The 24,781-nt window shown below is 36.6% G+C and overlaps 1 protein-coding gene across 1 annotated transcript; it reads left to right on the top strand.

Annotated features, from left to right (window-relative positions):
* Positions 1-19,603: 19,603 nt before the first annotated feature.
* Positions 19,604-23,275, top strand: LOC112803364 (uncharacterized). The gene is made up of 4 exons (XM_025846864.1): positions 19,604-21,909; positions 21,993-22,304; positions 22,395-22,500; positions 22,604-23,275. The coding sequence occupies exons 1-4, from the start codon at positions 19,604-19,606 to the stop codon at positions 23,273-23,275; spliced, it is 3,396 nt and encodes a 1,131-aa protein (XP_025702649.1).
* The last annotated feature ends 1,506 nt before the right edge of the window (positions 23,276-24,781 follow it).

The raw sequence follows: 24,781 nt of genomic DNA on the forward strand, positions 1-24,781 counted from the left end.
CCCTTTTCATAACTAATTCTAATAAATTTAAAATCTAATTATCCAAAATTAAAAATAATATCTTTTCCTAAAAATAAGATTTGAATTTAAATCAGAATAATCAGCAGGTCTTCAGTTGATAGGTGGGGACCACATGTTTTGTCCATTCTGCAGCTTCTAATCTATGTTTTCTGGGCTGAAAACTGGATTAAAACAGCCCAGAAATCGTCCCCAGCATTTTTCTGCGTTTTCTGCACGTGGCGTATGTCACGCGTACGCGTCAATCACGCGTACACGTCGATGATCTTTTTCGCAAGTCACGCGGACGCGTCAGTCACGCGCACGCGTCGCTGAGCAAATCTTCAAATCACACGTACGCGTCAGTCACGCGCACGCATCACCATGGAAAGCTCCAAATCACACGCACGCGTCAGTCACACGTACGCGTCGCTCCTTGCTGCCATCTCCTTTTGTTCTTGTGCTGCAGAAACTCCATCAAATCTAGCCGAATGCTACCTAAAATAAACAGAATTGCAAAAGACTCAAAGTAGCATCCATATTGGCTAAAAGATAATTAATTCTTTATTAAACTCAACAAATTAGATGTAAATTCACTAGGAAAAGATAGAAAAGATGCTCACACATCAACAGGCTAAAATGCATTTCTCCTTTGTTTTCTTCATGTTTTCTCCCTTTTTGCATGCTTTCTTCCACTTCTACTAAACCATTCTTGCCTCTAGGATCTGAAATCACTCACCAAACATATCACGGCATCGAATGGCATAAAAGTGGAATTAAAATCACTAATTTAAGCACAAAAATGCATATTTTCACAATTTGGCTCAATTTAGGGAGAGAATACAAAATCGTGCTATTTGAATGAATAACTTTGGGTTTATATGATGAAATACACTCAAATCAAACCAAAATATATCGTCAAATATGGATTCATCAGTCATCCCTCCTGCCCATCAGGATGCAGCGACTGAAGTGAAGCTGGACCCTTTGTGATTCTCTCTTTTATTCCTTTTTTTATTATGTACTGATATGGTCCGGTTTGTGGACCTTTTGAACTCTTGGTTTTGTAACTATTTTCATAACCCTTCTGATGCTTTATAGTTGCTTCTCAGTAACTTTTTGTTTTTAATCAAAACACTTTTACTCCTGGTTTGTCGTTGGGAAACCTTTGAGTCTTTAATGTTTTAATTTTTTGTGTTTGACTGTTCTAGTGGTGTGCTGGCCGACCTTGGCAAAGTATTTTCACCTTTAGGTTGTTTTCTTAACCTTTGTACGACATTATGCTTGGAGATGGCATCCCTTCATGGGTTCTTATGCCCTAGGATTAAGGCGTTTGGAGCTTTCTGGGCTAGCATCCTTTGAGGTAGTGCTCTGTCTATGAAATTCTACCTTTGCCTTTTTGGACTACGCCTTTTCTTAGTTGTATTAACAACTTTTATTTTCCTTTTGGCGATGTCATCCTTTTTTAGTTGGTGTTGTAGCCTTTGTTTTCAGTCGGTGTCTCTTTAACGATCTCGTGGTAGTGTTCTTTCGCGAATTCCTACCTTCTCCTAGCTTTCCGTGAGTTTAATGTTACTCTATTTTTAGACATTTTGGTCCTTTGCAACTTGAGCTTTGTAGGCTTTTAGTCGATTCCAATAACTTTTTGGGTAGTTCTCTTGTTCAGAACCTTTCTTTTTGTTGAATTGGACGACTTTGGAGCCTTTCTTGATTTCGTGATTGCTTTTTGCTTTTTAAGTAGCGTCCTTTTAGGGACGCCTACCTTTTAGCTTAGCAACTTAGGTACTAGGTTCGGCCTTTGCACGACATTGGTCCCTTTTCAGTGATCCTTTAGTTGGTCCGACTTTTCTGTCGGGCCTTTTCAAGTTATTTTTAGTAACACTGTTTTTTATCCGGCCTCGTCAGGTTGCTTTGTACGAGTTACTTTTTATAACTTCATGCATTAATTTGGGTTTGTCGCTTTCACCTTACCGACCTGTGCGGTCTGGCAAAGAATTTTGCGTTTTGTCGATCCTGAATTAATGCGTCTTGACAGGAAACTTTTTAGGAAATTTGTAATTTTTATATATAAAAAAAGTAGAATGTAAAGAAACAAAGTTAAATGAGAATGTATACATATGTAGGGTTACCCTGTAAGTCAGGCTCAAGACCCTTTGGTGGGAAAGAGAGTGCACCTTACCTTGGCTCAAGACCCTGCTTCTAGCTGTAGTACCTTCTTAGGTTACAGGCATGCCAAGACTTCAGGAGCTCTCACTTTTGGAGGTCGGCCACCTATAACCTTTTCCAAATACGTCTGTAACTCGGTATGGTCCTTTCCAGTTAGCCGCTAGCTTCCCTTCACCTGACCGACGTCTCCGATGTCATTTTGGATTAGAATGAGGTCGTTGGTAGTGAAGCTTCATTGGATTACCTTTCGGTTGTACCTTGAGGACATTCGATGCTTTAGGGCTTCCTCTCTAATGCGAGCTCTTTCTCGGACTTCTGGAAGCAGGTCGAGTTCTTCCCTTTGTGCTTGGGAGTTGGTACCCTCATTGTAGAAGATCGCCCTAGGGGATCTTTCCTCTACTTCTACGGGAATCATTGCCTACATTCTGTAAGTAAGTCGGAAGGGTGACTCTTCGGTGGTGGAGTGTGGTGTTGTCCGGTATGTCCATAGGACTTGCGAGAGTTCTTTAGCGCAGGCTTCTTTTGTGTCCTGCAGCCGACGTTTTAATCCGGCCAATATGACTTTGTTGGTGGCTTCCACCTGCCCGTTGGCTTGTGGGTGTTCCACTGAGGTGAACTGGTGCTTGATTTTCAGATCAGCGACCAGGTTCCTGAAGCCCGTGTCGGTGAATTGTGTCCCATTGTCCGTGTTGATGGAATGGAGAACTCCAAACATTGTGACAATGCTTCTATACAGGAACTTCCGACTTCTTTGAGCGGTGGTGGCGGCCAGTGGCTCTATCTCAATCCACTTTGTGAAGTAGTCTATTCCTACAATGAGGGATTTGACTTGCCCTGATCCCTGAGGGAATGGTCCGAGGAGGTCGAGCGCCCACTTTGAATGGCCAGGGTGAAGTGACGCAGATGAATTCTTCAGGTGGGGCGATATGAAAGTTGGCGTGCTTCTGGCATGGGGGACATGTTTTGACGAACTTTTTTACTTCCTTCTGTAAGGTCGGCCAGTAAAAACCGGCTCGGAGTACCTTTTTCGATAGAGCTCGTGTCGCGAGGTGATTGCCGCACATGCTGCCGTAGACTTCTTCTAGGACTTCCTTTGTGGTGGAAGTCAGGATGCATTTTAAGAGGGGTGTTGAGATCCCTCTCCTGTATAGGACGTCGTGCACTATGGTGCAATATTGTGCCTCTCGTATGAGTCTTTTTGCCTCCTTTTTATCTGTGGGGAGTGTTTTGGCCTTGAGGTAGTTGATTTTGGGGGTCATCCACCCTTGGTCCTGGTCTGATATGTTTAGGACATTCTCTTCCTCCGAGGTTGATGGGTTTTGTAGGGTTTCTTGGATGAGGCTTCTATTGTTTCCCCCTAGTTTGGTGCTGGCTAGTTGAAAGCGCGTCGGCTCGGGTGTTTTGTTCCCGAGGTATATGTCGGATGTCATATCCCATGAATTTTCTGAGCTGTTCTCTGGTTTTATCTACGTATTTTTTCATGGTGGGATCCTTTTCCTGGTAGCTTCCTTCTATTTGTGAGGTGACTACTTGTGAATCGCTAAAGATGGTAAGATTTTGGGCTCCGACTTCTCTGACTAGCTTCAAACCAGCCAGTAGGGCTTCGTACTCGGCTTGGTTATTTGAGGCGGGGAGCTCGAACCTTAAGGATAGTTCGAGTTAGGTTCCTTGGTCACCTTCCAGGATAACACCGGCTCCACTCCCGGCTTTGCTTGATGAGCCGTCAACATAGAAGTTCCAGTCAATGGAGGTTCCTAGGGTGTCGGTGTACTCTGCGACGAAGTCAACCAGGTAATGGGACTTGATGGCCGTCCAAGCTTCGTACTTAAGGTCAAATTCGGATAGCTCAACTGCCCATTGTAGGATTCTTCCAACCAGGTCGGTTTTCTGTAGGATGCTTTTCATGGGTTGATTAGTCTGTATTCTGATGGTGTGGACTTGAAAGTATGGTCGAAGTCGTCGGAAAGTAAGTATGAGGGTGTAGGCGAATTTTTCTATCTTTTGGTAGTTTAGTTCAGCCCCTTGTAACACCTTGCTGATGAAGTAGATGGGTTGTTTTCCATTGTCGTCTTTTCGGACGAGCGCTGAAGCTATTGCCCGACTTCCTACGGTGAGGTATAGTATCGGCTCTTCTCCCGATAGAGGTTGGGTCAGGATGGGTAGTTGCCCTAGGAATGTTTTGAAGTCTTCGAAAGCTTGTTCGCATTCTGGAGTCCATTCGAACCTCTTTCCTTTCCTTAATGATGCATAGAAGGGGAGGGATCTTAGCGCCGATCCTGCTAGGAACCTGGACAGGGCCACTAGTTATCCGTTCAGCTGTTGTACCTCCTTGATGCAGGTCGGGCTTTTCATATTGAGTATAGCTTGGCATTTTTCTAGGTTTGCTTCAATCCCTCTCTGGGTGAGCATGAATCCAAGGAATTTGTCGGCTTCTACCGCGAAACTGCATTTTGTGGGATTTAGTCTCATCTTGTGTTTTCTTAGCATTTCTTCTCTTTGGGTCATTACTAGCATGTCGTCTACATCGACTTCCTTTAGCTTCCCGATGTGGTCGGCAAATACTTTGTTCATCAACCTCTGATATGTAGTCCCCGCATTCTTGAGTCTGAACGACATGACTATGTAGTAGTAGTTTGCTTTTGGGGTTAGGAACAAGGTCTTCTCTTGGTCGGGTTGATGCATTGGGATCTGATTGTACCCTAAGTAGGCATGCATGAAGGAGAGGTACTTGTATCCCGATGAGGCGTCGACTAGGGTGTCGATATTTGGGAGGGAGTAGGGGTCTTTTGGGCAGGATTTGTTGAGGTCGATATAGTCTACACACATCCGCCACTTTCCATTTGAATTTTTGACCAGTATGACGTTAGCCAGCCACAGTAGGTACTTGACCTCCCTTATGAACCCTGCCTCTAGTAAGGCTTGTACTTGTTCCTCTATGACTTGTGACCTTTCTGGAACGAGCTTTCTGCGATTTTGCTGTACTGGTTGAGATCTGGGGTACATTGCCAGTCAGTGGCACATTAATCCGGGATCTATGCTAAGTATGTCTGCGGCTTTCAATGCGAAGAGGTCGGAGTTATCCCTTAGGAGCTTTATTAGTAGCTCTTTTAAGTCTTCCTTTAGGTTTGCACCTATGTTTGTTGTTTTATCTTGGGTGTCCCCGATTTGGACCTCTTCGGTTTCGCCTTCAGGTTGGGGACGAAGTTCTTCGTGAGCCTAGGCTCCGTCGAGTTCAATGCCATTGGCCTCCTTTTCTCTGGGATCAGCTTTTAGGTTCAGGCTTTCATTGTAGCAGCGTCGCGCGAGCTTTTGGTCTCCTTTTATGGTGGCTATCCCTTCCAAAGTTCAGAACTTCATGCATAGGTGTGGAGTGAAGACTATTGCAGCAAGCTGATTTAGGGTCGTCCGACCTATAAGGGCGTTGTATGCGGAGTTTACGTCAACCACGATGTAGTCTATGCTCAGTGTTCTGGACCGGGTTCCCTTTTTGGAGGTCGTGTGCAGTGGGATGTACCCGAGGGTTGGATTGGGGCGTTTCCTAGCCCAAATAGGCTGTTGGGATATGCTCTAAGCTTCTTTTCTTACAGTCCAAACTTGTCGAAGGCGGATTTGAATAGGATGTCCGCGGAGATTGCCTGGTCAATCAGTGTTCGGTGGAGGTTGGCATTAGTTAGTATGATGGTAATGACCACGGGGTCATCATGCCCAGGGATAATGCTCACGGCATCTTCTTTGGTGAAGGCGATAGTGGGGAGGTCGGGTGACCTATCCCCTTCTCCGACATGGTATACTTCTTTAAGGTGTCTTTTGCGGGATGATTTGGAGATTCCCCCTCCTACGAAGCCACTATTGATCATATGAACGTGCCTTTCTGGGGTGTGAGGGGGACGTTCGGCTTGTCCGCCCTCTTCATCCCTTCTTCGCTTTTTTTGCTCATCTGTTCTGTTGGCTAAGAATTGATCTAGTCTTCCTTCTCAGGCCAGTTTTTCTATGACATTCTTCAAGTCGTATCACTCATTAGTGGGGTTTCCGAAGATCCTGTGATATTCGTAGTACTTGGTCCGATTTCCTCCCCTTTTGTGTTTAATTGGGTAAGGAGGTGGGATCTTTTCTGTGTTGCATATTTCCCGGTAGACGTCCACTAAGGATACCCAAAGAGGTGTATAGTTATGGTATTTCCTAGTCTTCTCTGTGGATTGGTCTTCCTTTTTCTTTGACTCCTTATCTTTGTCCCGAGATGGGTAGGAGAACCCAGCTTTGAAAGTTTCTCCTAGTTGGGAGTTTTCCTCCATGTTGATGTATTTCTCAGCCTGTTCTTGCACTTCATTCAAGAATGTGGGGTGTTTTTTAGATATGGAGTGGCTGAAGGGCCCCTCACGTAGACCGTTAATGAGTCCCATGATAGCTGCTTCTGTGGGGAGGTTCTGTATGTCGAGGCATGCTTTATTGAATCTTTCCATGTAGCCGCGGAGGCTTTTCCGATCTCCCTGTTTGATCCCTAGAAGGCTTGGAGCATGTTTGGTTTTGTCCTTTCGTATGGAGAACCTGGCTAGGAATTTTTTGGCGAAGTCGTCGAAGCTTGTGATTGATCTCGGGGGCAAGCTGTCGAACCACTTATTGCCGTCTTGGTCAGGGTGGTCGGGAAGGCCTTGCAACGAGTTGCATCTGAGGCATCCGTTAGGTATATTCGACTCCTAAAGTTGCTGAGGTGATGACTTGGGTCGGACGTACCATCATATGGGGTCATGTCAGGAGCTTTGAAGTCTTTTGGGACTTTAGCCTTCATGATTTCTTTCATGAACGGGTCTTGGTCCTTGTGGGGGCTAGTTTCGCAGTCGGATCGAGGGATTTTAGCTTTCAAGTTGGCTTCGAGTTTTAGGAGTTTTTCTTCCAATTCCCGACGCCGACTTGTTTCTCTCCGGAGGTCCCGCTTTGCTTCTCGTTGTCGTTCGGTCTCTTGTTCGAGCTATTTGAGGCGATCCTGTTGTTCACGGATGGCATCTAAGATTTCTGCGCTCTAGGGTTGCTTGTCTTCCTTGGAGTGGTTTGCCTCCTTTGGAGACGGTGGGGCGGCATCCATGTTTTTTGTTGGTGTGCCGTCTTCTAATCCGGAGGCGTGGTCGTTGTAAGGAGGGTTGTTTGCCATGACGGTGGGATGACTTCCAAGTTCCCCGGCAACGGTGCCAATGTTCTGAGGGTTACCTGAAACTTGGAGGTCGATCTCGGGTGAGATCTTCTGGTTTTGATCAAAGCTGCCGCGTCCGACTTGTTGGAGTATGAGGTGTTGCTAGTTCTCGATTCACCGGGGGGTGGTACCTGCAAGAGACTCCGATGCTTAAGTCAGTACGGGCTTTAGGCAGGTTTTTTGTAGAATTGGAGTATGAGTTATACTTGGGTGCTCTAGTGTATTTATAATGGTACTTAGTGATCTTCTTTTGGGATAAGTTATCTTATCTTATCTTTGATGAGTGGGATCACACCTTTGCCAACCGCCTTCTAATGAGCAGTAGTTCTTTTACTTTCGGCCTTCTTGAACTTCTGCGGCGATTCGTCCAAGCTCTTTTATGAAGAGGTCGATGGCGACCAACCTTTAAAATGGTCAATCGTTTTGATGTAGTCTAACCTAGATCCTGTAACTCGGTCCAGGATATAAACACTAACAAAATCGTTATTTTTATTTTCAATAGTTGTATTGTATATAGGAAAATCAAAGAATGACAACTGACCAATCAATAAATACACAATGGATTATTGTTTTTCCTAATTAAAATCAATTCATAATTTTTTGTTGACAGGATTAAAACCCACGAATTCGTGGGTTAGTCCAAATGAATACGAATATAGATACAAGCCTCTTTTCTAACACTCTTTTATAGAAAGTAATCCACGTGGACAAGAGTACTTATCTTTAACCCCAAGTTGGTACAGTAATCCAAAATCTTCGCACACAATAAAATAATGTAAGAAAAAAATATGCGAGTATATGATCAGATTCGTTTTGAAAGATTAATTTTTTTTAAATTAGTCATTAAATTTTTTTTAATTAAATTTGTTATTTAAAAATTTTATATTAGTCATATTAGTCTTTTTTATTTTTTCGATTATTAATAATATCAAAATTTGTTGATATGACATGTTAAGTGACACCACACAAATCACAATACACCTGATAATTCTAATTGACTATTAATATGATAAATTTATGCAATTAGATTAAATTAACTTTAAATTGAGAGAATTTTGATACATTTAAATTTTTGAATTTCAGATTAATTATTTAATCTAATTTTATAAATTTATTATATTAACAATTAATTAGAATTGTTATATATATATATATATATATATATATATATATAAAATATAATTTAATATACTATATCAATAAATTTTGACATTATAAGTAATAAAAATGATGAAAGAATGAATATGACTAATTTTAAACTTTTTAAAAAACGGATTAATTAAATTTTTATTTTAAAAATTAATTTAAAAAATGAGTAAATTTTTAAGAATGAATTTAAATATTTATCTTATCACTACAACAGGACCGGCAGATAGCGGCGGTTAAAAACAAGGATAGCGGCGGTTTTTTGACCGCCGCTAAACATACAGCAACGGTTAATCACCCGCTGAAACTAAGGGCGCCGGCAAACCTTTAGCGGCGGTTTTTTTCGACCGTCGGAATAACCGCTGCCAAACATCAATTTACCGGCGGATACGTTTTGCGGCGGTTGGAAACTGCTGCTGCTTTCCAGGTCTAGGTTGAGACATGTTTCCCGGCGGTTAGATAACCGCCGCTATCTGAGTTGGATTACATAACCAGATTTTGCAGCATTCAAACATAACCGCCGCTGACAATAACTTTTTTTTTTTTCAAACAAATACTTTATTTGAATTTTGTGTTCATATTTACAATCAACATTCATGAAAAATTTTAATTTAAAATTGTTTCGTACTATTTTAACTGATTCTGTGTGCAATTACAATTAAAAAAACATATAAAAATTAAAACACAATACTAACATATCCCAAATGATCCATATATATAGATGACAAAATAAAATAGTTGATAATAATTTGATCTCAAAGTATAATGTTCATAAAGGAAAGAAGAAAACATTTAAGTGTTAAAAGATCCCTACTATGCTACATTCCCTAAAGACTTCAGCTGTGCATCAATTTCAGGTGGCAAAGTGTCTCCTTGCTGTTGTAACATGTATTTTACCAGATTTACCAGAGTCTGTCTTTTTTCCATTTCCTCTGCCTTATTTTTTGCTGCCGCTGCCTTTAATTCTGTAATCTCTGCCTTCTGTTCTGCTGCGGTTGCCTTTAATTCTACAATCTCCCTCTGATACTCCTCTATTTGCACTCCAGAGTTCGATTGCTGGGTCGTGTTATGAATAAGTTCGGTGGGACATGGTCCAAAACCTAAACCCCGAACTCGTCCTGAATGCTCCTTTCCAAGAACTTGCGCAAGCGAATCAGTAAGTGAAATCTCCTTCGAGGAACCATCTTGGCTCTCGATATTCGCAATCGCTTCCTACAGTCATACAAGAGTTTGGTTGTTCTCATGTCAATGTTTGCAACATGAATAGAGCAACACTAATTCTTAGCCAACACTTACCCCAGCAACACGCGCAGCATCGTTCATATAAGAGCCATTCCTTTTTTTATGAGTCATAATAAATATTTCTCCTCTACCAATGCGCCTTTGCTGTTTTTTCTCCTGTACCCACATTAAATATGTATACAATCATACATGTTACAGAATTATATCAGAAACCACAAAAAACTTGCATGAAAGATAATACACACATAATTACCTCTTCATCCCTTAGCCTGGCAGTTGTCTTAGAACCCCCAGTATGTGTATAAAGTTGTTTTGACCGATTTACAGCATTTTGTCTACACTTTTCCTATAGATAAAGACAAAAATACAATTTATCATGTAGAAGGCTAACAAGAAAGTAATGCACCATTAATATTATCCACTTTTTTAAACGATTAGAAACTTATTTTACTGGTTTTTTGGCATTTTACAACTATCACTTTCAATCAATCATTTTATTCAGTTATGCAAAATGTTTAAAATAATAACACTAAATGGAGTATGAATCCAATGTTAATTACCTTAGTAGATTCCTTCAAACGATAGGAAACGAACCATCTCCACTGCTGTACATTTATTCCTGATGGTTTCTTCTTTAAATTATCTTCCCAACTCAGTTCCTCGTCATAACACTTATGATATAAGTGATTTCTTGCTTCTTTCCAAATTTTTCCTAGCCTTTGAATCATGACCTTTTTTCTTTTCCCACGGTCATCCTCCTCATACAGAAAGGTCCGCTAAATATTTGATAAAAATTGCGATTAACGTCAACAAAGGGAAAGTTAAGGAATTTGCTCCAATTTTACATAACGTAAAAAACTACGAAATTTAATATGATACCTTAATTGTCTCGTATGCATGTTCCTTCAGTGCTTTGTCCATTGTCTTCCAACTTTCTTCGTTAATGGGAAAATGCTGAAAGTCAGCTCCCAAATTTCCTAGAAACCCACTTAATAATCCTGCTGCCTGACCGATCACTTGCATCTCTGTATTAAACTCCAGAATGATTTGTCTACCAGGAGGTAGTACTATAGCCTCTCTGACGCTCAAATTCATTGTTCTTGTGACGCCACCATCTACGAAACAAATTACAAGGTTTAGTTGAGTGGTCATTCATTAAAAATTATATAGACTACCACAGTCGTCTAATTATTATTAAATAATCTAGGATGCAGGAAAAAATTTTTTACCGCTTACTACAACAGTCCAATAATCTGTATCTTTGCCTTTATAGGGCTTGTTACGGCTTACAGTTTCTTCTTCGGCATACAAGTTATCAACAAAGTCATCCCATGACCCAACCTCATCTGCCTCAGGATCATAATCTCCATCCTCCGAAGATATTTGGGCATGCTCAGCAACATTTTCAGTCTCTGTGAAGTGTGCGGTAGCATCACCGGCATCTTTCTGAGTTGCTGGAGCTACCCGTGTTTCAATACGCGGTGGACGGAATGAAGTATTTTTTCCGGATGTCGGAGCAATGATATTTTGAGTTTTGTCTGCAGTGCCGGCATCGGGGATAGAGCTGTACCGCGGTTTTCTAGGCATTCTTTCAAACCTACACATAAACTAATTAAACTTATTAGAGAGTGGAATCTACCAAAAAACCAATAATAAAGAGGGAATAAAGTTCAAATTTCAAGGTTGAAAAAATTTTCATTGCTAAACTAGAAATCACATGTATGATGAAAATTGGCAAGCATCACCAATTCATATTTGCAAAATTCATTAGTTAGTTATAAATTTTTAAAAAAGCTTAAATAATATTATTAAAAAAGCTAATTTTTTTTCCTTTCCGTAGTAGAATTTGAAATGTTGACAACAATTTCTAACTTCTTACATTTATTAAAAAGTCAAGTCACAAATACATGCTTCCTTAAAGAACCATGAATTTTGAATCCAAGAACATCTCCACTCAAGTATATGTTTAAAGAAAAGATTTGTATTCAACAAACTAAAAAGAAAATCACATGAAAGTTATATATTAAAGCTAAGAAAGGAAACCTAGGACATTTAAAATTTGTAATCGGTCAAGTTAGCCCAACAACGAAATAATTCAGACACACATTGATACATGCACATCGCACCTATTTTTAAACATTAGAAATGCTATTAGGCATACAAAATTACAACATGAAGCCACTTAACTTGTATATATAAAATTTTCAGATGTTCGCATGATCCTTGGTTTGTTAGCATCAATTATTAGTCACATGTTGCCACTTGAAAGTTGAAAATGATTGAATAGACCAACATGTACTTATTTATTATAGCATTTGAGTTGTGCAATAGATCAATTCAACGAATGCAATCTAGCTAGAACTTTATATCACATAAATTCAATAATAATAAGACTATTTGACTTTGAATTGGGTTTTGAAACATTCTGGATACATTCATGGTACATGGAATTAGTTTAACAATTTTAAGTCTTTCCTCCCTAAATAACCTTTTTGCAGTTCTGTTAAGTAGACTGGTAATTTTTTCAATGCTGATTTTCTTTCTCTTAAGATGAAATGAAAACCTAAATAATCCATTGATACATAAATAATTATATTCAAAGTTGTTATTACACAAATCTGATTAGTTGATGAATAGTGGACAAATTCACGTTCCTTGATCTGATCAATTAATTTCACATTCGTTGTTCATAGAAACTCTACTAACAAAAATTTAACTACAGAAAGTTAACAATTAACTAAATCAATTGTGTACTAATAAATTACAATAAATAGCATCTTAAAGAATAGTGAGTTTCACATTAGAAGATAAAATACTTGAATAGAGAATTCGACCACCACTATACTATGATTGTAAATCTTAATAGACATTCTTCTTCATAATTTTATTCCTATCAGATATAACTTTAATTCAAGAAATGCAAAAATATTTAAGAATAAAAGAGGAGGTGTTTCGTAAGTTTTCAACATGGTCAATACCATATTTACAGTGGCTCTACAACCATGATACTTTCTACAAGCTTTGGATATAAGTTTTGTTAGTGTCAACACTGTAACCGGAAGCTTTCACTATATCTAGTTTTTCAAATTTTTCTCTTATCGTATATATTATAAAAATGCCGAATTAGATAATTTCATAGGGTCCAAAATTTTTTGACCAAGAGAATTAATCAATCTGTTAAAAACTAAATTTATACAAAGAAGACCTTTTCTTTAATTATGTTTTGAACTCCACTCTTGTTATTGAGTTTCATTAATGTTACCTTTTAATTGGCTTACTAACCCAGATCTTTCATAAATTTGGCTCGTCTCCACTTCTCAAAACTTGCTAACAAAGACCATAATCAGTAGGAACTTAACAACAATGAGTTTTTTAAATTAGTTTTTTTAATAGTTTTTTCTATAATGTTACATTGAATTTTAAACGAGTTTTTCTTTTTAAATTTCAAAAAAAGATATCATGCTTAAAAGATAAAAAATAAGTGTGTTTTACCATTAAATCAAAAAAATCAACAGGGACATTAATTTTCAATTATTAATGTAAAGAGAAAATTGTTCACGTTATCCTGCACAATGAAATCCTAAACTCAAACAATAATTTGTTCTCTCATTCAACACAATTATTTGTTTTCTACTGCTGTATTTTTTTTATTTTCGTGTTCTACAATGCAACATACTCCAACAAGCACAACAACAAAACAAGAGAACAAAGAAAAAAATGTAAATCTGAGACAAAGATTTAAACTTGCCTAATAGCTATCCAGGATCCACTAGCAGCTTTTCATCGAACAAGTTGAACCCACACCCAGATCAGCCCAATGTGTCACGGATGCACAAGAAGCCAATATAGTATCCGAGTAGCAGAGCAGATTAAGATGTCAACAGGATACGCACGGTTAGAAATACATCAACATATAGTGCAACAATTAATAAAATCGATTGAAAAAAGAGCATGCAACTCTCACCTCAAATGCAAAGCCGAACAGCGACGTTGAAAAGAAACAGGTCTGCCCAAAAATAACTGAAACGGGAGACAAGGTCACACCCTCGAGAAGAATAGTGACACCATAGAGTAGCAGAAAAACTTGTACCAATCCAGCCCAACTCAAACTTTATACTTACGGAGCAGAGAAAAAATTCATTTTCACCAGTACATTAATCAGAAACATATAAATATAGCAAAACCACAAATAATATTCAATTCAAAAACCACAAAATCTCACCTTTGAAACGGGAAACCAACTTGAAGGCGACGCTGAACAATCAGGCAAAGGAGGAAACGCTAGGCGGGATTGTGGCGGAAGGGCACGGCGAGGGTTGTAGGGCTGCAACCCCAACAGACGCCGTGTGAATGTGCAGTGAATGGGGATTGACTTAGGCTAGGGTTTTGGCTAAACTAGTGGCAGCTAGGGGTAATTTATGTTGGGAAAACTCAGAGCACACAATTTGGATTTAAATACAAAACATAGCGTAATAACGGAACTGATTTGTTCCGATAAAATAGGCTAAAGTTTTTAAGATTATAGTAGTTTAAAATTTAAGTTGATCCATAAGCATTATTGTGTAACTGCATTTTAAATACTGACATGTTTTGCAAATACAATTAAATTTGTATTCATAGTCATAAAGTTATAATTTTGTTATCTTTATTATTTAAATTTTTTCCTCTTCCGAATAAATTAATTTAAAATGTAAATTTTTTTATACTATCAAATTTGCCTCCTCCTTCTTAAACGGGATTAGGATATGATAACTAGGTAAAAATAGATATTTTCTGTCACTTGAATTTCACATTTAATTTAAACAGTTAAATTTTCCATTGATCACAGAGGTAATATAAATATGTCTATTCTTTCCTCCGAACACATATGGTATCTGATTTTGAATTTGAATTATTTTTATCAAATATCATTCTCTAGAGCTATTATCTACTCAATCTCCTATGTTTTTATGTATTAATTTACTGTCATATTCACTCAGAGCTCTGTTTTAGGTCTCAAATCTATTCATTCATTTGCACCCATTGTTCTTTACTCCAACCTTATGCAAATTACCTTTGTATAAAAAATTATAAATTCGCCAATTATGTACCAGAGTTTTAGACACAAAAATTACTTTTGGGTAATTGAAATTTTCAGTCCTGCAAACAACATTTAGACACAAAAATCCGTCTTTGCGGAACCTCCGGAAATAAACATCGCACCATGGCGGACGACATCCCTAGCTATTTGAACATATTTTCTGACTCTGAAGCCCTAGGAGTTGACGGACATATCAACGAGTGTGCAGCAATTATACGTCCTCGAGCTAATACAGAAAAACATGTGGTCAAAGATGCGCATCCTTCAAATCTGGAAAGACGCAAAGTAATCTCACAAGAGCCCCGACCTGAAGCATTGAAGCAAAGACATCCTACAGAAATTATGGGACTTGTCCACGGACATCTTGGCCGGTTGGAACAAGAGAAACAGGTTCTAAAACGACAAAGAGGACACGAAAGAATCCTAAGCAACGATGTACAACGACGGAGGGGATTAGAAGAAAAGCGGGTGAACCCGAAAAACGACTTAGTGGAGTTCACCAACCAAAGAATTAAATTTGCCATGCATTGTGATGCCAATAAAATTTTGGAAGACGACAGAGACTTTTTAGATTGAATTTATTTGTAATTGTTCGAACTCAGATATTTCATTATCTTTACTTATACATTTATGATTTGCTGCTAATATACAAGATCTTATCTTACACAGGGTTATCTAATTATAATAATCTGTAAACATCGGCAAACAATAGTTTTAATCTTTCTAATTAAATTGACTATACCTAAAATTAATCGAACGCTACTACAACGGTTTAACTCACTTAGTAAAAGAGAAAAGAATTAAAAACCATAAAAAAGAAGGATTTTATATTTTTTCGTCCATTTAAAAAAGGTTAAGTCCTTGTGAAACGATGCAACACGTGATTGAGTCATTCTGTCCTCACTAATCCTTTTTTAGGATAGTCTAAAATTGTTATGGTCAACATAATGATTATTGAAAAAATACTTACTAGTATCGGGTTAAGCTCAAATTGGCTTGGTAGTCAGATCAATTTTATTTTTCATTGAACCAAATCTTGCCAATTTCAATTTAAAAAAAATACGATTTAGATTATGAAAAATTCATAATAAACCAATTCTCATCAATTGGTTTAAAAATTTAAATTAAGTTTTGTAATCGATAACATTGCTATTTTTTCTAACAATCCATAACAGATAAAACCTACTTAAAAGGTACGTAGTTACTGTTGACACCAAACCATTTGTTTAGATGTTTATGAACTAATTTTCCTATATTCTTTAATGATAACAATAACATGCGGTTAAGATATCATAAATCAGTTTTTAAAATATCTTGTCAGCCAAATCTAAACCGTTATAAAAATCCGGATTCTTTAAGCCTATATGAAGAGTTGTATGCTGCTAGTTTACAATATTCTCAATTTTCAATGTCCAAGGTGTCAGGTTAGTTTTTCACCATACCTTTTCATTAATAACTCAAGAAGTTGTGTATTGAAAAATTTATGCTCTCCCCTATTCATCTCTTTCTGCTATGCCAAGCGGAAAAGCTTTCTGTGCATTGATTTATGGTATTTAAATCATTAATATGCACAAGATTTATTTTAAATTTTGAATTTATACATACAAAATCTTATAAGTCTAGATTGTATTTTACCTCTTTTAATCATATACCAATTACATGTTGGCTAGAGGATTTATTTACTTTTATAATATACATATATTCTCCCAAATGATGTTTGTTTCCTGGCTAAGAATTACATACACCCAATTTAATTTGCCAAAAAATGCAGATATCATCAGCAAGAGAGTTATAATTAACTAATCAATAGCTCTAAAACTGATGTTAAACGCATTTTGGGTTAAGGTAAATTTAAACTTTCAATATATTTGTTCTCTGGGATGGGTGATTATTAAAATATGGGTAATGTAAAAACTTTACTTCGTTTCGGTATCAAAATTGGTTGAATTGTTCCCCCATTTGAATGGTATCATAAATCTACTTTTTTTTATTGAAGGATTGAAAGTACACTTACTTGGGTATACAACATAAAAAGCACGAAGAATCTACCGCCTCTGCTCATCCATTTTGTCCAAACACGGTAAGTCATCACCCTCAAGAAATTACACATAGTGTTTACTTAACCTTTTTTTATCATTGACATGGTGGTTAGTCCATGATTCTAAAACCACAAAAGGATAAATTATTATGTACTTCTAAATACAACAAATACAAGAAGCTGAAGCTTATAAGTAGTGTAGATGCCTATTGATTAACAACAAAAAAAATTCTTAAGTAACTTGCTGGACAATAATGACGAACAAAATAAAAAAAAACAGAGTACAAAAATATAAAGCAGTCAAATTTATATGGTAAAAATCTTAATTACTTAGTTATGGTATTTTAAGTTAAGCAAATCAAGTTTTAACTTGGTAGCTATATACTAAAAGAGTAACTGAACACTTTTTATTTATAACTATGTTACATATTTCTATCGCATCATTCTGTATTTCAGTTAGGATTTACATCTATAAATTAACAAGTCAGTTTAGAATAGATATCAAAACTAGATCTTGACCATCTCAGATATATCAGTAATTTAAAACTAAATTAGCAATTTTTGAATCAACAGCTCGACGAACAAATAAAACCAAAGCAAGCCTTTGTAAAATCTACACAAAAAGTAGTCACCCATTTGTATCCTACTTATACCTTTTACTTAATGTAAGAATCAAACTGTTTGATCAACCAACAGATTATATTTCTGCTTAGTATCTCAAATCATATACAATTTCATATCTGGTACCTTTTAATCCTGGCCGATTGAATCTAATATCTTTATCGCCCATCACAAAAACTTAGAATCCCTTTTGTTTGCATGTATCTAATGTCAACTTAACATTGTTAATCAATGAAATTCAAAGCTATTAGAGGCCATTATTCAAAACAAAATATTTGTAAACAAAGTTACCTAAACTGTTGAACGTTGGAAGTTGAATAGGGTATCAAATTCCTGGCTGCTGCTACCCATTATCACCTCGAAACAGGGGTTTATCACCTCGAAACAGGGGCGAATGACTTGAGTCCATCAATGGCTATGCATGTCCCAGCATAGACATCAAACTGCAGTGGAGAGCGACGAAAACAGGTCAATTTCCGGCGGCCGGAAGTGTGCTTCGTAAATCAGCACAGCTAGATTTAGGGAAGAGACCATAGAAAATGCTTTGGCACCATGGGATTGTAGAAACGATGGGAGGGTTGGTAATGACGGCGCAAAGTTAGGGTTACCTAAGATGAAACCTTTTTCTCCTAAAATATTTAATAACGAAATAAATAAAATTTTTGATTTATAATATTAGATTAACATTACTATTGGTAGAATGCCTAGTTTTTTAGTAATATTAATTTTAATTACTTATTGGGTTATTGCATTATAATTAGTTAATACATAAAGAATTATACATTTAAATTATAATAATATTTATTTAAATATAAGTAGTATTTTACTTAATTTTTTATTCTTTTTGATATAATATTTTTATATTATTTTTTCTCTCAGTTTATAGTACTCTATTTTAATACGTCAATTTATTTTATTTTATAATATTATTTACTTAGCCAATTAAAAATAACACATAAAAGTTTCTAATATTGAATATTCTGTTTGTAGTAAATATTAATAAAGGATTATTACATTATAAAAAATTAAATTAAATTAGTACTCTTTTTAGTACTCTCAATAATCTTATTTTCATAGATATTTTAGGTTCTAATTTTTTATAAGTTATATTTTTATTAGTAATCATACTTAATTTTTTATTTAATTTATCATTTTTTATTTGAAAATTTTCACCCATTATGAAAAAATTAGGATATTAAATTATGCATAGGAGTTTCATTTATAAATTTTACAAAATCAAACACAAACAAACTTATAATTGTTCTAAAATTCACAGTATTATTTTCTTTTTACATAATTTAACCGACTTATGTTACTTGTGACCTATTGTTACCTTTTAATCGATTTTTGTTATTTATTCTGTGTTTTTAACAAAATCAGTAATTCACATTACTAAAAAATTATAACAAATTTAATAAAAGTACAAATTGTTAAAATATAATAAAAAAACGTTAATAATGATAATAAAATTATAAAAAAAATTAGTAAAACCTATAATAATCAGCGAATTCATGTGAATCAGATAAACGCTTTGTTTTAAATTGGGTACAGTTTTTTTTCTTTTATTTATGTCCTTATACCAGTTCTTTGTTTTTTAGATAGGTCTTTATAAAATTAAGCCAATTACTATTAAAAGGGACTTATTTGATCAAAAAAAAATTAGTGGAGAGACTCAATTAAAAAAAAGTAAAGGGACCTAATTAAAAATTTTACGAAACAATAGTGACCAATAAAATAAATAAACCATAACTAAATATATAAAAGAATTTGGTGTTGTGTATTATTAATTAACGTACTTACATTCTGCGTCATAGTAGATACTAGGAGAATAATAAATAATAATGACGATGTGAATTTACTTTATTACATAAATAAGCCAATAAGAAATCTAATTGGAAAGAATCTATTGAAATTCACGTTCAAAAATTTTAATAAACAAAATTAACATGGTGGAGGAAATTCAGACCGTATGAGTTGTATACATAAATTAAAGTTAATATTTATCTAGTGTTTTTTTAAATTTGCTATGTGTCTAATATATTGTCATTGTTTACAAAAATATATATAATTTCAATAGTTCGTATGTTTTAAATTAGGAATTATAAAACTTTTTTAATTTATATTAGATATGGATAAAAGGTGGATTTTAGAGCCACGAGGCAGTGCAGCATATAATCAAGGATTGAACAATTTTTTAGACTTCGCATTTGCTAATGCATCGTCTGATGGAATGATAAAATGTCCATGTCCAAAGTGTGGTTTTCAACTTATGCAAACAAGAGAAGATACGTACGACCACCTGTTGATGAGGCCATTTCCCCCCGGATACACTGTCTGGTTTCGTCACGGCGAGAAACCTTCTGACGAGGGCACAAGGTGTACGAGCATAAACGATAATCCACTCTCCCAATTAAATCCAATGACGCAAATGGTCAATGAGGCATTTGATTTCTCAATTCCACACGTCGCCGATGACACCAGAATGGATGAAGATATTGACAATGATGAACAAGAATTTCCAAACTTATATGACGGGCCAAGTCGCGGGGCGAGGAATTTTAATGATTTACTTGCAGACGGAGAGCAAGAACTATATCCTGGATGCTCGAAGTACTCGAAGTTATCATTTCTAGTAAAGCTTTACCATATAAAGTGCATGTGTGGTGTTAGTGACAAGGCGATGTCAATGATCCTAGATTTGTTGCGAGAGGCTTTCGAGCATGCTAAACTTCCAACAACATTCTATGAGGCAAAAAAGACGATTAGGAAGTTGGGTATTGAATACAAGAAAATAGATGCATGCCCAAACGATTGCATGTTATACCGGGGGGATGATCAAGAATTGACAAAGTGCAAACGATGCGGGACTTCAAGATGGAAGCAAAAGACGCGGAAGGGTTCTATTCTCAAGCTTAAATCTCAAGTCAAGAGAAATGGGAAACCAATAGCAGCAAAGACTCTTCGGTACTTTCCGCTCATACCGCGACTACAACGGTTATTCATGTGCAGCAAAACATCTAAAGAAATGTTGTGGCATAAGGAGGGTCACAATTGCGATGGTTTTTTGAGGCATCCTAGGGACGCTATTGCTTGGAAACAATTTGACCAGAAGAATCCTTCATTTTCATCTGACCCACGTAGTGTTCGCCTGGCCTTAGCTAGTGATGGATTTAATCCTTTTGGAAACATGAGCACAAAGTATTCTGTTTGGCCGGTTATTCTTATCCCGTACAACTTTCCTCCATGGCTTTGTATGAAACAGACCTCATTTATACTATCTATGATTATTCCTGGGCCTAAAATGCCAGGAAATGACATAGATATTTACTTGCAGCCCCTAGTTGATGAATTGAAGCAATTATGGGAAGGGGTAGAAACGTACGACGCTAACAAGAAAAGCACTTTCAAGATGTTTGCGGCATTGATGTGGACTATTAGCGATTTTCCAGGATTGGGAAACTTATCAGGGTGGAATACGCACAGCGGGTTAGCATGTCCTATTTGCAATTTTGATGCTAAGGCACATCGACTGACGTATAGTCAAAAATGGTGTTTTATGGGTCATCGTCGTTTTTTAAGTCAGGGTCATAAATGGAGATTGGACCAGCTAAGATTCGACGGGCAAGTAGAAAACAGGGATCCTCCAAAGATGTTGTCTGGAACAGATATCCTAGGACAACAATCAAATGTTCACGTGTCATTCGGAAAGATGACAAATGTCACAGGACAAAAGAGACGCAATGGTGAAGATGGCAACATGGGTGAATCAAACTGGAAGAAGAAGAGTGTTTTCTTTGAACTCCCATACTGGAAAGAAAATATGCTACGTCATAACCTAGATGTTATGCACATAGAAAAAAATGTCTGCGATAACATAGTGTTCACTATATTAAATGATAGTGGAAAGTCAAAGGACAACCTGAAAGCTCGAAAGGATTTACAAAACATGGGCATAAGGCCGGAGTTGTGGCCGCGCGAGGGTGGAAAATATCCTTCTGCAGTTTTTACCATGTCAAATGCACAAAAGGATATATTTCTAAAGACTCTTCAACATGTAATCTTTCCAGATGGTTATTCCAGCAATATTACGCGTTGTGTTGACTTGCGACAGCGTAAGTTGTATGGTATGAAAAGTCATGATTGTCACGTTCTGATGGAACATTTGTTTCCAATTCTGGTCAAGAATGCACTGCCTGCCAATGTGGCTACCGTAATTGCCGATCTTTCATCATTTTTCCGAACACTCTGTGGGAAAGCCATTAACCCTCTTCAACTCGATGAACTCCAAAATCATGTTGTTCATACCCTATGTCGTATGGAGATGATTTTGCCTCCATCATTCTTCACAATCATGGTACACCTTATCGTGCATCTTGTAGAAGAAGTAAAAATTGGTGGTCCAGTACACTATCGGTGGATGTATCCAATAGAGAGGTTAGTTCCTATGTAAACCTTAGCACAACATGCGATTTCATTAATAAATTATAATACTTATATGACATGGTTTCCATTCAAAGGTATTTGGGACGTTTGAAGCAATTTGTGCGCAACAGGGCTCAAGCAGAAGGATCAATTGCAGAGGGATACTTATCTGAGGAGATTCTAACCTTTTGTTCGAGATATCTGGATGACATTGAGACAAGGATGACTCGACCGGTGCGAGTTGACGATCAACCTAGTGGAGTGATCCTTGATGCATGTGAAACGATGTTCCCGAAAATTGGAAAGGAGGTAGGGGCTGCAACTCATTTTAAGCTAAGCCAGATGGAACAACATCAAGCACATCGTCACGTGCTAGTCAACTGCGAGGCTGTTTCGGAATTTATTGAGTAAGTGATCTTATGTTAAATTTCAACTCTCGGAGATAAATCTGTTAAGCCTTTCACTATTAGTGAATAATGTTATGCTATTTGAAATAGTTCATTTAGACAAAAAACAAAGAGAATGCTGCGAGGTCAAACAAGGTCGCAATCAAAAATAGACAGTATCGTGCACAAGGAATTTGTTCAGTGGTTCAAGCAGAAGGTTAGCATACATTAAGCATTATGCCAAGGTCAAATGATACCGTGAAACATACTATAATACTTTAATTTTGATGCATGTAAGAATGGCTGTTATATGGTGTCAGGTTCCGATGGAGAGCACTGAATATTCAAATGAGATTAAATGCCTTGCATGTGGACCCAAACTGCAAGCAAGGCGTTATGGGGCATACAATGTCAACGGATATAAGTTTAGAACTATGGCAAAGGATGAAGGAATGAAAACCCAAAATAGTGGAGTATATGTCTCGTCTAATACACGAAGTTATGCAAGCATGCGTGACCAAAAAGTGGCTATTGGTAGTGTTCCATATTATGGCAAAATTGTAGAAATAATTGAATTGAATTACAGTAGTCGGTTCTCAGTTGTGCTGTTCAAGTGTATTTGGGCGGATACGACTACTACTAGAGGAATAAAAAAAGATCATTTGGGTCTTACTAGTGTTAACTTCTCTCGTTCAATACACAATGGTGATCGAGAAGACGATGAACCATACATATTGGCATCAGAGGCTCATCTTGTATACTATGTGGACGATGAAGTAGATAAAGGTTGGAGTGTTGTTGTTCATGTGAAGCCACGAGACTTGTATGATATGGGAGAAGAGAATGAAGAAGCTGAAGTTGGTTTCTCTCCACAGCCAGGGTTAAACATGTCAACGACAGAGGACATTGGAGAGTTACAGTTGATAAGGGATGATGATACAGAAGATCCCACAGACAATGTATCTGAAAATATTAATGATGTTGCAGAATGAAACATGAGATTGTAGAACATAATTTTTAAAAAAGATTTGTGTGTTTAATAAGTTATCAATCAGTTTTTGTATATAGTTGGCTGGTTATATCACGGTTTGCATTTTTGTATTTCAATGAACTCTTCACTAGATTCACAGCTTTAATTAATTAAAGCTTTTTTCCACTTCTTTCATTTTTTATTTATTTACATTTATTCCAGAATGAGGTATGTATATTGTTTGATGTTGTTGTTCTTAATGTCAGTTTTATTTTAAGATAACATATATGATAATTCTTAACTAATCTTAATTTTTTATGACTAATAAATATTAGTTATTTTAATATGAAGGAATAACAAGGCAAGTGGAAATGAATGACTTTTCATCATGCTGTTCAAGCCCGACATTTACTACAAAAATGGCTGTAGCCTCGCCGTTCTCTTCGTTGGAACATGCAATTGCTGTTGCTAGAGACATATGGTTTCGTAAAGTGAATGTTAGGTGTTGGTTGGAGGCTATATCAGGACGCTCTTGTTTCAAGGAATACTTAAAAACGGCAAACAATTATACCAAGCAGGTTCGTTCCTTAGGTATACAGTTATTGTTTAATTCAATAATGTATATGTTAAGTTTATTTACAAGAACCAAATGTATTGGAATAATGTTTGTTATGTTAACATTCAAATGTGTAGGAACTTCATAAATGGGGATCAATGTACGAAAAGAGGTTTGGGTATGCTTTTGTGACATCTGTATCTGAAAAGAGTTCTTCTGAAATACTTGCTGAATTGAAGGTATAAGAATAGATTCCTAATACAAAAAATTTATTGTAAATAATTAGTGTATTTTACCAAAAAATACTATAAACTATATCTGGTATTATGTAGACGCGCTTCAGAAACGACCATGTTGTTGAGTTGGATATTGCATCAAAGGAGGAAATGAAGTATATAGAATTGCACATTACAGATCTTCTATCCAAGAGATATGCCCAAAGTACTAATAAGGGAGATGGTAACTATTGTTTATTTTTGTTCTGTTCTAAAAGTTTATACTGATATTAACATACCATGTTTTCACTAAATTAATTTCTGATGAATGTCCTTCTTGTTGTTTGATGTTCATATTTTCAGTGTTAACTGAATATTCAGGCGAAGTAGTTAAGGACAGTCTAGATGGGATAGAGACTGATTCAGCAGAAAATTTAGATGAAATTTCCTCTGTTAGAATTGACATCTCCATGAAGTCTGATCACAAAAAGGTTTCGGAAGAAGACAAAGAAACTTTCGATAACCAGCAAATACAAGATCATGTATATGTTGCAAAAAGGGGCTTCGATTTGAACAAAATGCCATGGTATGGAGATGAAATACCAGATCCTGTAACACGTGAAAATCATAGATTCTTGACAGAGTATTTTCACCCAGGTCAATATGATGTTGAAGAGAAATTTTGATCTTGTATTTTAAGAATTAGGTCACATCCACTTAGTTTAATGGGTTTGGTTGCAGTATTACATATGTGACT

This window comes from Arachis hypogaea, chromosome 5 (assembly GCF_003086295.3).
Source record: "Arachis hypogaea cultivar Tifrunner chromosome 5, arahy.Tifrunner.gnm2.J5K5, whole genome shotgun sequence".
Classification (NCBI taxonomy): Eukaryota; Viridiplantae; Streptophyta; class Magnoliopsida; order Fabales; family Fabaceae; genus Arachis; species Arachis hypogaea.

Bases quoted from the DNA above. Each gene is read 5' to 3' on its own strand.
- LOC112803364 (XM_025846864.1), top strand. From the start codon at position 19,604: ATGGATAAAAGGTGGATTTTAGAGCCACGAGGCAGTGCAGCATATAAT. The intron at 22,305-22,394 runs GTAAGTGATCTT...TATTTGAAATAG, and splicing joins GCTGTTTCGGAATTTATTGA to TTCATTTAGACAAAAAACAA. The intron at 22,501-22,603 runs GTTAGCATACAT...ATATGGTGTCAG, and splicing joins TTCAGTGGTTCAAGCAGAAG to GTTCCGATGGAGAGCACTGA.